Source organism: Orcinus orca, chromosome 3, assembly GCF_937001465.1.
Source record: "Orcinus orca chromosome 3, mOrcOrc1.1, whole genome shotgun sequence".
NCBI lineage: Eukaryota > Metazoa > Chordata > Mammalia > Artiodactyla > Delphinidae > Orcinus > Orcinus orca.
In genome coordinates, this window is record NC_064561.1 from 83,671,181 (window position 1) to 83,685,555 (window position 14,375).

Consider the following 14,375-nt stretch of genomic DNA (forward strand, 5'->3'; position numbering starts at 1 on the left):
GATATGTGGACGTAAGGAAAGCTCAGTGTAAAATATTTGACCACTTTCTTCTAAAAGAACTTTTATGGAGTTTTCATCGACTAGTTGAATGAAACATAAGCTTTAAAACAACATTAATGTATAAAAATATTTTAGTCTCTGTGCTTGTGTAAGATAAACCTTTAAAAATTAAACTAGTGATTTGGTAGTAATTTGGCAGAGATTTAGAAATTTTGAGTTATTAATTTAAGGCTTGAAATAAAAAATCATTTTAGCAAATATTTTTGGAGGTTGTCAGACATCTTTAAGGATGTTTAGTGGTTTATAATATAATAATCCTTTTTTTCCTTAAATATTTAGTTAATTCCATGTACCATGAAACTTCCAGAAAGACGGCCTGAGTTTTTCTTTTACTATTCTTTACTGGGGAATGATGTTACAAATGAACCCTTCAATGATTTGATCAACCCAGACTTTGAGCCAGAGAGAGCATCTGTTCGAATACGTAGCAGTATAGAAATTCTTCGTGTTTACCTGGCTCTTCAGTCTAAACTACAGGTAGGTATGGCAGAGAATTGTTTCCTATGAGATGATTTTTTAAGCATTAAAGAGGTACCCAAACTCTGTCTTATTTCTGAAGTGGATATCATCTTCCTGCCACATCTTTTAATTTTTAAGGAATTATCCTGACTTGTACAGTCACAGCATGACAGTTATTTCAGAATTTTAGGAGATATACCGCCTTACTTTGTTACTGTGGAAAGAGGTAGATCAGTTATCGGTCATTTATAATAAAAAGTTGTACCTGGAGCTTAAAGCTGCGGGCACCAGGCAGGTTTTATTATTGTTAGTGGAGATTAGCTGTCACCACACAGATCACACTCTAGATTTCAGAATTTATACACCTTATTGCTATTAAAATCAAAGAGATAAAACAACTTTCTAAAACCTGTTCTTGAACTTGGCAGTTTTGTAAACCAGTTTTAAATTGGACTTTATTTAAAAGTGAACCTTATCTAGTCCAAAATTACTTTTCTGTTTGTTATGATTAATTTTAATCAGACTGAAATGGGTGGTGAAGTAGGGTGGGGTAGTCATTTTTTTTAATAGTAAAGTGATCATTCATTAGACTTTGCGTTTTGAGTGGATAGTGAAAAGAGGCATTAAGAAATTTTAGTGGAACTAAATTTTAGAGGTGGTTCTGCTAAATCCAAGATATTTATTTAGAAAGTTGAAGATTATATAAAATGAAATGCAGGAAAAAAGCACTTTGAATTTTATCTTATAAAATTCCTTACCAAAACTATTTATTAGTTTGATTCTCATGGACATTTAAGTCATAAAAATCCTTTCTCTCCAGCCCATTAAAAATATCACACCTAATAACATTAGGACTGTTATAGGTCATTGCTGATAGTAGAATTAAAAGTTTTGTTTTGTTTTGTTTTGTGGTAAGCAGGCCTCAGTGAATACCTAGTATTCATTGTTCATATGAATACTAGGTTTGCTGTGGCTTCAGTGTGGTAAGGGAAAAGAATAGTTATGTGACACATATCTGGAGCAGCCTTTCTTTTTTTTTTTTGGTCGTTGCAAAAGGTGGTAATGTTTAAGTTTTGATTAGCTAGCAGTGATTAACGGTACATTCCACCACCCCAGAGGTATTCTCTTTTACCTTTCACTGTTAAGCACTCTGTTTTATATATAAAGTTTGAAAAGCAAAAAAAGAGAGAAAGAAACATTCATGGTGTTTTATGGGTGAATAAAACAGAATTATTTGAGGTTCTTTAATTTCCAAATAGGGCTGGACCCACTCACTTATTTTTTAAGAACTGTGTTTAATGTTATAATGGAAATAGAAAAGATGCTTGATGTATTTGTTTTCCGTTTAAATTCATATATTCATGATATAATTTGCATATGTAAGATAGCATAGTAAAATATTAAAGTAACCATAGCTCACCAAAGAGACAGAAAAGAGAACGTGATAACATAGGAGGGTCCAGTACTGAAAGGAAAAATGAAAAGAATTAATAACTTTATTATTGAGTTCTGGGTAAATTTTGTGCTTTAGCAACAGTTTTAACAATCGTGTGAGTACCTTAGTCACTGCAGGTCAATAAGATAATCTGCATTCTGTTTTCCTTCTATGGATCATTTTATAACTTTTTGTTAAGTTTGTGTGTTTAGAATAAAGGAGAAAATATAAAGCCTGATTTTGATTTTCCCTGTCATATTAGATCCACCTCTGCTGTGGAGACCAGTCACTGGGAAGTACAGAAATACCCTTAACCGGACTACTGAAAAAGGGTAGTACAGAAATCAACCATCGCCCAGTCACAGTTGAAGGTGCTTTTATTCTGGACCCTCCAAACCGAGCCAAACAAAAGCTTGCACCTGTTCCTGTGGATCTAGCCCCCACTGTGGGAGTGTCTGTGGCTCTGCAGAGAGAAGGCTTAGATGCCCAGGCAAGTAGTGACCCTCCTTCCCCTCCTCCAGCTTCTTCGATGTAGTTCATGATTAGTCACAAAAGTTGAGCTTCAGAAGCATTACCCGCATAAGAAAGTATTTATTATTCTTAGGTAGTGGCCTTCATTATATGATAACCTCCTCTCCAAAAAGACCCTTCTGAAAAGTGCTGTGGCTTCTGCCGCATTTCATAGGTGACACTGTCCAGAGCCCTTCAGTCCAGTCTTTTCATGTAGTGATAACCATTCCCCACACCCCCAGCTCGTAGTCAGTGACTGTGGCAGAAGAGGGACTACGGTAGAAGAGAATATTTTTAGACCCAGTTTCTGGTAATCTGCGTTAATGGATCCTTTTTGGTTGACTCAGCCTTAGCTAAGATAAGGTTTTTGGCTCAGTATTTTATAGTCCTCATACTGTCTCTAGGCAATAGAGACATTTATTTGAACATATATGTTTTTTGATTATATATAGCCCCAGAATCAACTTTAGTGTCATGGTTCTTTTAAAGAACTGATTTTTACGTAGGCTGAACTGAAGTGAGAGTTTAAAAAGACATATATGCATGTATTTTTAGAGGATAGTGGAGCAAAGGAAGAAAATCATACTAGACTTCCGGGTTTTTGGTTTGTTTTTTAGTAATATAGACCTCCTTTGTATTGCTTTGGTAGGAATAACCATTCCCAAGGACACCTATGCCTGACTTCTTTTACTGAATATCCCTTCTTATGCATTAGGATGCATTTTGATACGGAGCTCTGGATATCATATTTCCTTCCTGTTCATCTTCCTTTTTATGGTCCTAGATGCTATAAGAAAATTTGCAAATTATGAAGAGAAATAGACTAGGAATGTCCAAACTGGGAAAGGAAGCTAATATTTTTTAAAAACAACATCACGATTTTTGCTTAATTATGAAGGAGAGTTCTTTGCAAATTATACTTTATTTAAAAATTGTTTTTAGTCTTTAATTGAATTAAAGACCCAGAATGAACATGAGCCACACCATTCAAAGAAGACAGTTTTCACCCCCACAAAGGAGAAGACACACACTGGGGCCAAGTCTCCACGCATGTCCCCTGTTCCACCTCACAGTCAGTCACCTCCAACAAGAGACGACGCAACAGAAAGTGAAGTGGAAAGCTTACAGTATGATAAGGACACAAAACCGAATCCAAAGGGTAAGGTATTCTTTTCACAGATCTTTTAGGTATAGATTTTTCAGCCATCTAATAAATGACTGTGCGAGTTTTCATGGGTGCTAAGTAAAAATTGAGTTTTTTAAAAAGCCAATGTAAAAAAAAGAATCAGGTTAAAGTAATTGCAATTTACTTAACTTCATAGTAGAATTTGCTAAAAGGTAAGAGAATTTTTCATTTATTTTCATACTAGAAATAGTAGCTTATTCAAAAGAAATTAAAGAATATAGTTCTTTCTAATAGATTGTTAGCAAACTCTTCAGTATCTCAATTTCACTGGAATTTTAGAGAAAAGAGATACTAACTGCCTCTTAATAGTAAACTTAAAATAATCATTTTTGATCCTAAAGTTGAGACAGTCTGAGAATGCATATTTATCTGGTCTTATAAAATTTTTCCATCTGTTACGTAAGAATCTACAGTTAAATTTAGTAGTATAAATTGTAAGAGCAGTGGTGGATTAGGAGTTAGAAGTTTGGGTGCAAGTTATAGGTCTGTCACTGAGTAGCTATAGGACTTGGGCCATTCATTAAACATCTCTGGTGTATAATAGGATTGGACTAGATACCTCTGTCTTTTCAAGTTTTAGTGTTTTTGTTTGTTTTTAATTTTTGTTGGAGTATAGTTGATTTACAAAGGTGTGTTAGTTTCAGGTGTACAGCAAAGTGAATCAGTTATTCATATACATATATCCACTCTTTTTTAGATTCTTTTCCCATACAGGCCATTACAGAGTATTGAGTAGAGTTCCCTGTGCTATACAGTAGGTCCTTATTAGTTATCTATTTTATATATAGTAGTGTGTCTATGTCAATCCCAATCTCCCAGTTTATCGCTTCCCCTCCCCTTTCCCCCTTGGTGACCGTAAGTTTGTTTTCTACATCTGTGACTCTATTTCTGTTTTGTAAATAAGTTCATTTGTACCATTTTTTGATTCCACATACAAGCAATATCATATGATATTTGTCTCTCTGTCAAGTTTTAGTTTTTTGTTAGACATAGTCTAACAAACTACTTTTTAAACCCTAACCAAACTACTTTTTAAAAAGTGATGTAATTATATCTGCAATAAGTCTCAAATACAACCCTTCAAATACTAAGCTATATTCACCTGTCTCTTAGAAATATTAGTGCCTGCCAGGCTGCTATCATACATTACCGCATTGGTACTGTATGCTTTTATGTTTTGCAATATATGTTGAGAGTGAGAGTAAGCTCTTTTTTTTACACAGTTCTATAATGGGAATTAAAGCCTACATAATATTGGACAAGTCACTTTAAGAAGTTTATGCCTCAATTCATATGTTTATAAAATCAGATAGTCAAGTCTTTGCTTGAAGGTAAATGAGATGATATCTTTAAATTATCTGAATAACTTAAGAGAAATTGTTAGCAAACAGAATTTTTTTTTTTAATTTTTATGTTCATTTTAGCTGTCAGTTCTTCTGAACCTGCTTTACTGGCCCAGCCAGTGACTACATCCATTGCTTCAGGAACAGCTTCAGGACAGAAAATTGCTGTTCCTGCAACATCACATCATTTTTGCTTTTCAATAGACTTAAGGAGTATCCGTGATTTGGAAGTTGGTTTTCCAGTCAACTGTATATTAAGGTATGATTTGATTTTGTTTCAGAATATTTTCTGAGGAGAAATGCCTTTCCTCTGTTTGGGGTTTGCAGAGGAGAAATGTCACCAAAGAAGTTATGACATTTGTTAAATCAGTGGACTAAAAGGGTGTAAGGCTATTATGTCCTAATGACTTTGAACTTAATCAAAGGTGGCATTGGTAGTATGAGAGGTAACAGTCTTGCTAGTAATTGTAGGTATTGATAATAATTTGTTAATGTTCCTTTTTAAAATATAGTGACTCTTGAACTTAAAGTGTATTGTTTCCAGAAAAGGTGCCATAGGTCAAAATAATGGGAGTATAGTGTCTGATTTTTCTATAAAACTGTGTTATAATGGGAGGTTATAGTCTTAATATCTACCTTTTATACCTATGAATCTAAAAACCATACCTAATGAACTGGAAGTGTCCACACTGTTCAGTTTAGAGAATTGAAATATATATATTTCAGTCAGTTAAATGGCTTTTACATAATGGCTTGTTTTTTTTGTTTTTTTAAATTTATTTATTTTGGGCTGCGTTGGGTCTTCGTTGCTGAGCTTGGGCTTTGTCTAGTTGTGGTGAGCAGGGGCTACTCTTTGTGGTGCATGGGCTTCTCATTGTGGTGGCTTCTCTTGTGGAGCACAGGCTGTAGGTGTGCGGGCTTCGGTAGTTGTGGCATGTGGGGTCCAGTAGTTGTGGCTCGTGGGCTCTAGCACAGGCTCAGTAGTTGTGGCACACGGGCTTAGTTGCTCCGCGGCATGTGGCATCTTCCCGGACCATGGATCAAACCCATGTCCCATGCATTGGCAGGCAGGAAGTCCTAGGACCAGGGAAGTCCCCATAATGGCTTGTTTTTAATAATATTACATTTCCATAGACTTTGTGGCTAATATATATATTAAATGTAATATAATTATGTGTTTTAGTTTGGAGTCTTTAGGTCCTCATAAATTACTTTGGAATAAGCATTAGCATTTGTAATAAAATTTTTGGTCTTTATGTGATTAAAATGAGAAAATCAGAAAATCTTTCCATCATCTTGGATTGCCATTCCCAGGAATGTCAGCAACTTCTCATTGCTTCCTGCTGTTATTTGAGGCATGTCTGTCTTTCAAATGCATAAATCAACTCCTACTTGTATTTAATTTTTCAGTTGTTTGATTCCTTATCAAGTTGTTTCCAAAGTCCTCTGAGCTTTGGTGTGAATAATGGACAGAATCAAAGGGACCCAGCACTGAGTTCACACGGTGAAGTCATAGAATGGAAGTCTGTCCTCACAGCCTAAGTTCTGCATTTTACCTCATGTTAGAGGCTGAGAATCATGACTAAAATGTTTTTTTAAAAATTGAAAGCCAGGAAAAAGTTTTCTGCCATAGACATAGCTTTTCTCACAGGGTTTATATAACATAGAACTGTTCCTTTTTCTCTCCTGCTACTACTGGAGAAACTGATCTTAGGACACTTAGAGATGATGTTGGCCAGAAGCACAGGGATGATCTGAGATTGGATGCTGTGAGGGAGGAGCCTTGAACAAGCCCAGTTAGAAAGCACATATTAGTTTTGTGTTTCCTGCTTGCCATAGGGCCATTTGTTTAATCATTAAGTGCCTACATTATGCCAGCAGTTTGTCCGGTATTAGGGCATGGGGCATATAAACAAAGAGCTCAATCTAGTGAAGACGACAGAGTCAGAAATATGTCAGTACATGAGGGAGGCTACTAGTTCACTTGACAAAGAAAAGGAAAAGAATATACTACCCCGAGGAAATAGGTATGATCCACTTAATACTCTATAGAAATCACTTGAGGACTACTGCTTCTGTCTTTGATTCATTTTAAGGTTTTTTTTTTAAATGTTGGGCATTTTATGTTTGATAGATTTTATGTTATGCTCTGTGTTGATATGAAATTGTAGTGTACAATTGTCTAATGGAATTTGTGAAATAACTGATATTAGAAAAAGTTTAATGTGTTTGCTTTTTTTTTTTCCTTTTAAATCACTGCATCTGTAGTAGGGGGTTAAATTTCTAGGGGATGAGCTCTCTGAGATGACCTAAATTCAGTTTATGTAATTGTGTAGGAATTGAGTTTATGAGCAGGATTCTTCTTGTAGGAAAAGCAATTTCTACTAGTAGAGTTTAAAGTCTAGTTTTATTAATGAATAACAAATTATAAAATGAAATTTAAGTGAGCATTACAATATCTCTATTTGGCTTTACGTACAAAATAAGTTCAGCAGTAGTCAGACATTCTTCTGTTTAATCTGGTGTGACTTTTATGATGAAAGAAAGTAATAGTGTTATGCCACTCTTTGATTCATCTGTAGTATATTTGAGTTGCTTTCATGCTTGCTTCTCAATTCAGAGACAAAATACTATGAATGCATCCTTTTGGAGTTGACTAAGGGTTTTTTTAGCTCATACAAAATCAGGACATTATTATATAAGGAAAAATCGGTTTAGAAATTAAATTTAGCAAGCATTTCTTGACAGTTTACTATATGACAGAAACTGTTCTGGGAGCGCAAAGATGAAAAAGGTAAGACCCATGCCCTCAGGAACTCTTTTTTCCCCCCCCCCCCAACATTTTAGTATTTATTTTTTTATAAAAATATTTTTGACATATTACATTGTATGAATGTAATGTGTACAATATGTTAATTTGCTACATTTGTATACCTCAGGGAGCTCTTAACAAATGGCAGCTCTGTCTTTGCTTAGTGGAGTCATTTTCACTTCTGAATCTTTGTCTTATTTGAAGTGTATCAAAGTGACTGTCTCTTATTTGGTGTATTGCCTTCAAAATACCAGTGTATACTCCTCCTTCCCCAGAGGATCTTGTAAAGGAACCAGTGCTGTGCAAATAATGCATTTTCTCTATAATTTTCTCTCTAATTCTCTATAATTTCTGTGATTTTTATATCAACACTGAAAATATTTGTATAATTTTAAAGTTGGTGATAGGATTAAAACCATAATGTATTTGTACCATCTATGAAAAAATTTTTATTTAATATTCATATTACACTTTTTAACAGACTATAAATTTGTAAACTATAGGATTTTGTTTTTCTTAAATTCTAGGTACTCATATCCTTTCTTCGGAAGTGCAGCTCCTATTATGACTAATCCTCCTATAGAAGTTCGGAAAAACATGGAAGTTTTTCTTCCCCAATCTTACTGTGCATTTGATTTTGCAACTATGCCTCATCAGCTGCAGGATACCTTCCTAAGGTAATGTATACATGGTGTGTATGATATTATGATATTATTTTCTCAAATCAACTCTTGAAAATTTGTATCATATTAACAAGAGGAATTCCTATATTTTTACATCCATAGCTGCTTATGCATTTGCGAATCTAGAAACAAATTTAAAATCTGTGACACTTGTGGTTCCACTATAAAGTTTTATGTGGTTACGAGGGCTCTTTTTAGATCTTCATATCTTGTTTGCCTGAGTTGGGATATATTACAACTTTCTTAAAACAATATATGAATAATGAAGGAACCTTGAAAAGTAATCTTGCTTTTTCCTAATATAATATGTGTTGATAAATAAACTGTTTAGTTTTTATTATTGATTTACTTAATGACTGTAATGCATTATTTGCTTTTTCTGTTTTTTCATCTATATAAAATGGAAATGTTGATCCAGCCATCATCTGAAATGGATTTGTGACGAAAAATGAGATCTGTGAAGTGTCTTTTTACTTTCTCAGAGTATCACAATTTGAAAAGAATTTTAAAAGAAAGAATGAAGAGTAACTAAACGTTATGTAACCATTTGTGGGAATAGTAGTGTTCGGAAGGGTTTTCTTTATTGCACAGGAAGAGGTGTAAAAAAATCTAATAGTATTTTCTGTTTATTACCTGTGGAATTGAGCCTTTACATTCCAGGTAGCAAAAACATCTTTGGCTACATTAAAGGAATTCAAAAATTTTAGTCCAGAAAAGCCTTAGTTCAGAGTTGATAGAAAAGCCTTAGTTCATAGTTGATAGGTATGAACATATGTTTCTCTTTTCCTTTTAGGATTCCATTGCTGGTTGAATTATGGCACAAGGATAAAATGAGTAAAGATTTACTTCTGGGAATTGCCAGAATCCAACTTTCTAACATCTTGTCTTCAGAAAAAACTCGCTTTTTAGGTTCTAATGGTGAACAGTGTTGGCGACAAACTTTCAGTGAAAGCGTGCCTATTATAGCAGCACAAGGGTAATGCATTTCCTAGAGCTGGTCTTAGCTTTGCTTTTTATTCTGTTTAGCCAGCTACAACCTTATCCTTTCATGTCTTTTTTTTTTTTTTTCTGATCTTTTTTCTTTGACCTATGGGGGTTATATCCCAGTTTGCTCTTTAGCTTTCTGATACCTACTATATCCTCACAGAGTGAATCTGTGCTACCATAATACTGTTATACTTAGAGTGTTGAGTAAGTATTTCTGTCTCCTCTCTTTAGACTGATAATTTTAAGTTCAGGATCAGTTTGGTTTTTTTTAGCTTAGTAACTCAGGGTCAAATTTATAATGTATTTTTACATTATTTTGAATTTTTCTACTTGAAAAATATTTAAACTTTTGCCTCAAATATACTTGGAGAACGTTGCAAACGTTCGACACTTTTAAAAAATGAATATTCTTTTTTTGCCCTGAAATTCACTGCCACAGTGAAAAACTTGAGTTCACATATTTTACACAAAATCATTCAACAAATATGTTATCTTTTTATATTTAACAATAGAAATTTAAATTGACTTTAACCTTACATATCACATGCCTTTATTTTTAAAGCATGGTAAGACTGTAGAAGAAAATCAGGCCCAGTAAAAAGCTGAGATGTAGAAGTATTATTGGAATTTCTTCCCTTACTTTTCCTCATCCATGCCACTTCCAGAGAGTGAAGGGTTTAGTAGACCTTTATTCACTTGGAGATCTGGGAACAGGTTTTTAGAGAATCAGTTATTCTGGTTAACTGAAAATTCTTTTAAAAATCAGCATTCTTTTCTCTTATTGTAAGTAGAATATAATGAAAATAATCATTACTTGTTGGAAGTTATTTTAAGGCTGATTGCTTTGAATAACTTTTATCGCCCTGCTCTGTAGACAGACGTTTTAAGAGATTTACCTAAGTGAAAACTTCAGAGATGATAGCGCTTCATTTTATTTTATTCATTTCTTCTGAAATCTGACATTAGAAGAAGAAAATGTAAAAGTTATTAAGAGTTCTAATCATGTGGGATCCATTCACTAAAGCTTTGTTTGATTTAAACAAAGCCACATTTTTTTGTTGGTAGAATTTTATTTTCCTCTAACATTGTCCTTTTATTTAATGGTAAATGCTGCATTCAGGTTCTGTGATACAGAAAGGTATTCGTTATAATACAAGTAACATAATTATCCCACTTCTAGGATTTAATCCTGAAGCAGTGCTCATATCCAGTAAAAGATTTATGAACAAGGCTGTTCATTCCAGGCAAAGTAGAAAAAGAGTCTAGAATAATCTATATATAATTGAGTAGGGGAATTGTTAAGTTTTTAAAATTTTACTACATAAATTCATTAGTGTGTTTTACAGGCATTAAAAATTATATTTTTTAATTAATGTTTGTCATTACACAGGAGGAAAATGCAGGAGGATAAATGGGGAAAAAAGGACAAAACTGTATGATTTTATGTGCATGAGTACATGTGTATCTACAGATCTAAAAAAGAGGAAGGAAATGAAATTTTAGCAGTGATTATCTGTGGGCAGTGAGATATAAAATTTCTTTTTTATACTGTTCAGTTTTTTCAAATCTGTAACTGTTGTAGGTCATTTGTAGTGAATGTAAGTATGTACTTCATACTGTGTTTGTGATCATATAATATCACATATATAGAAGGTCTTGAAGTCTGCAGAAGCTGTTGCACTTTGAGCAGCAAGTGTCAGGTGCAAGACATGCTGTCTACTCAGTGCTCTAGCATTGGGGAAGTAAAAGGAAATAATATAAAAGTGTTTCCATGAGTTTTAAAATATTTCTGATTTCATTTGTAGGTCAAATAACAGGATAGTAGATCTTTCTTACACAGTGACTTTAGAAGATTACGGACTAGTGAAAATGCGTGAGATTTTTGTGTCTGATTCATCTCAGGTATATGTCATTGAATCTTATGAAATTATTCTTTAAAACAGACCTAACGTGTATATATGCGTGAGTGTGTTTGTTTTAGTATGCTTCTTTCATTCATATCTTAGGGTGTATCTGCTGTACAACAAAAGCCATCTTCTGTTCCTCCAGCACCTTGTCCTTCAGAAATCCAGACAGAGCCTCGTGAAACCTTAGAGTACAAAGCAGCACTTGAGCTAGAAATGTGGAAAGAGATGCAGGAAGACATTTTTGAAAATCAGGTTACTTTTTAAATGTTACGTAAAAGATTTTTTGTCTATTTAGTATAGTTTCCCTTCTCCATAGTAGGCTTTTCTCCCTTTTCCATTGGTACTCTGTCTAGTCTCTCTGAATTCAAGAATGCCTTACTCTTTAAAAAAATGAAGAATTAAAAATTACTCAAAATGTGACAGCTTCACAGAAGCCACTCAGAAAGGATTCTCCTAAACTTTCTCCATGATTTGTGGGCAAAATTAGCACTGAAGGTTAGAATTCAGACGTTAAGGACTTGAAGGTTTCTTTTAATTTCAAGATCTCATTTATCATACCCTCCTGGAAGCTGGAATCATTAGTTGTTAAACAAGAGAGGTAGAAAACAGCTATTAACTTTATACTGTCCTGAATTATACTCATATGGGTATTACTCACCTCAGGCATCCTCTGTTTTGTTTTAAATAAAATGGAATGTCTGAAAGAAATATATCATGATCAATATTAATTATTTAACTGAAAACAGCTGGTTTATTTATTTGACATATTTAGGGTTTCTCTTTTTTACTTTATTTTTCTTCCTTTGACAGCTAAAGCAGAAAGAACTGGCTCATATGCAAGCTCTTGCAGAGGAATGGAAGAAAAGGGACCGAGAGAGGGAATCACTAGTAAAGAAAAAGGTAATGACTTTTATAAAAATTGAAGGAGGAAAGAAAGAATATTAATGATAGTATCTTCTATATACATTAAAGAAAATCTCTGGAAGGAATAACTAATTATAGTGGTTATATATTGGCTTGGATAAAGTGAATGAATGGGTCAGGGATAGGAAGAAGGGTTTTCACTGTAAGTTGTTTTGTACTCCTTAGATTTTGAACCCTGCAAATGTGTTATTACCTGTTCAAAAAGTGAATAAATATAGAAAGTGAATACTTTAGAGAAGAAGCCTATCTCTGTATTTAAAAAGAAAATAGAACATTTAAGTATATATAAATATTACATTATAATCTATTAGTTAATAAAAAGGACCAAAAACTCTTAAGCTGTTTTAAAAGATTGAATCATGAAATGTTATAAGTCACATCTTTTAGAATGATAACGTGAGACCATCTGATCTTATTCCAGAAAGCCAAAATTTAATATTTATCTATTTATACTCAAGGTATTGAGTAAAACAACCCTGAAAATTAGACTTGTCTAAAATATTCCAAATTCAAGTCTGTAAAAATACTCTCATATTAGTGGTTAATGAAATGTCTATAAATGGGAGAAGACCATGGCAGGGTAGTTGCTATACTAGATCAAGAGACAGGACAGGGTATGGACTAGAAAATTCTTTAAAGTTTTTTTCGGCCATTTATATTTAATTATTGACGTGCTTGGGTTTAAATCTATCTTGCTCTTGGTTTTCAATTTGTCCCATACATTCTTTGTTTTCTCTCTTTTCCTGCTTTCTTTTGCATTCATTGAATTTTTCTTTTTTTTTTTTATGATTCCATTTTATTTCTACAGTTGCCTTATTAGCAATATCTATTTCTTTTTTTAGTGATTGCTGTAGGGCTTACGGTATGCATCTTATCACAGTAAGCCTTCAGATGATACAGCACATTTAGCTTTTAAGACAAGTTAATCTTTGAGCCATTTTTTAATGTGACTGATGTGTTTTTCAGTGTTGATGCTTATATGTAAAAGCAAAATATATGATGAAAATAACTCAAAGTATGGAAGTGAGGAAATGGACAAACACTGTTGTAACGTTCTCATACTATTTTACTAGTTTAAGCAATCACAATCGCTTTCCTAGATAACTACGTTTACTTCTTTATTTATTTTTATTTTTATTATTATTATTATTTTCAGCCGCACCGTGCGGCATGTGGGATCTTCCCCGCTCGGGATCAAACCTGTGCCCCCTGCATTGGCACTGCGGAGTCTGCATTTACTTCTTAACTTGGTATCCTGTCCTCCATTACTGACCCCTGTAGCTTGAGATATCAGCCAAGAGTAGAGGAAGTCAACTTATGTACTCCTCCTCCTTAAAACACATCATACTCCTCATCACATTTAGAATAAAACTCAAAGTTCTTACCAGGACCTACAAGGCCTTTTGTAATCTGTCCCCTCGCTTTCTCTGTGACCTCATCTTCTGTCAGCCTTCTGTTCACACAGTCTATTCTAACCATCTTGGCCTCTGTGTATTTCCTCAAACATGCTAAGCCACCTCTCTCCTCAGGATCTGTAGACTGCTTTTCTTTCAGAGATACTTTCTGGTTTCTGCTCAGAGTAATGTGAGCGAGGCCTTCTCCGACCACTGTATCCAAAATACTGCTCTCTTCCCCTGCCCCCAGGCACTAACTGTCCCCTCATTCTGCTTTACTTTCTTCGTAGCATTTACCTACTATTACATTAAATATTCACTTCTTTGTTTATAGTTTGTCTTCTCTGAGAGTATAGATTCCACATGACTTTGTTTTGCCCAGCATCTGCTACGTATACAATAAATATTTGTTTAAATTAAAAGGATAGGGCTTCCCTGGTGGCGCAGTGGTTGAGAGTCCGCCTGCCGATGCAGGGGACACGGATTCGTGCCCCAGTCTGGGAAGATCCCACATGCCGCAGAGCGGCTGGGCCCGTGAGCCATGGCCGCTCAGCCTGCGTGTCCGGAGCCTGTGCTCCGCAACGGGAGAGGCCACAACAGTGAGAGGCCCGCCCGTGTACGGCAAAAAAAAAAAAAAAATTAAAAGGATAATGAATGATTTCAGGTTTTATAGTT

General features: G+C 34.3%; 1 protein-coding gene across 6 annotated transcripts in view; it reads left to right on the plus strand.

The window, feature by feature from the left end:
• CEP120 (centrosomal protein 120) overlaps positions 1-14,375 on the plus strand; it is an 85,887-nt gene that overhangs the window by 33,915 nt on the left and 37,597 nt on the right. For all 6 annotated transcript variants that reach the window (XM_004267423.3, XM_049707171.1, XM_033423721.2 and 3 more), the window contains 9 exons: positions 340-537; positions 2,217-2,444; positions 3,407-3,623; positions 5,075-5,252; positions 8,333-8,482; positions 9,282-9,464; positions 11,281-11,377; positions 11,482-11,634; positions 12,193-12,282. In XM_004267423.3, the coding sequence (XP_004267471.1) occupies positions 340-537; positions 2,217-2,444; positions 3,407-3,623; positions 5,075-5,252; positions 8,333-8,482; positions 9,282-9,464; positions 11,281-11,377; positions 11,482-11,634; positions 12,193-12,282 (1,494 nt within the window). The remainder of the gene's footprint in view (positions 1-339; positions 538-2,216; positions 2,445-3,406; positions 3,624-5,074; positions 5,253-8,332; positions 8,483-9,281; positions 9,465-11,280; positions 11,378-11,481; positions 11,635-12,192; positions 12,283-14,375) is intronic.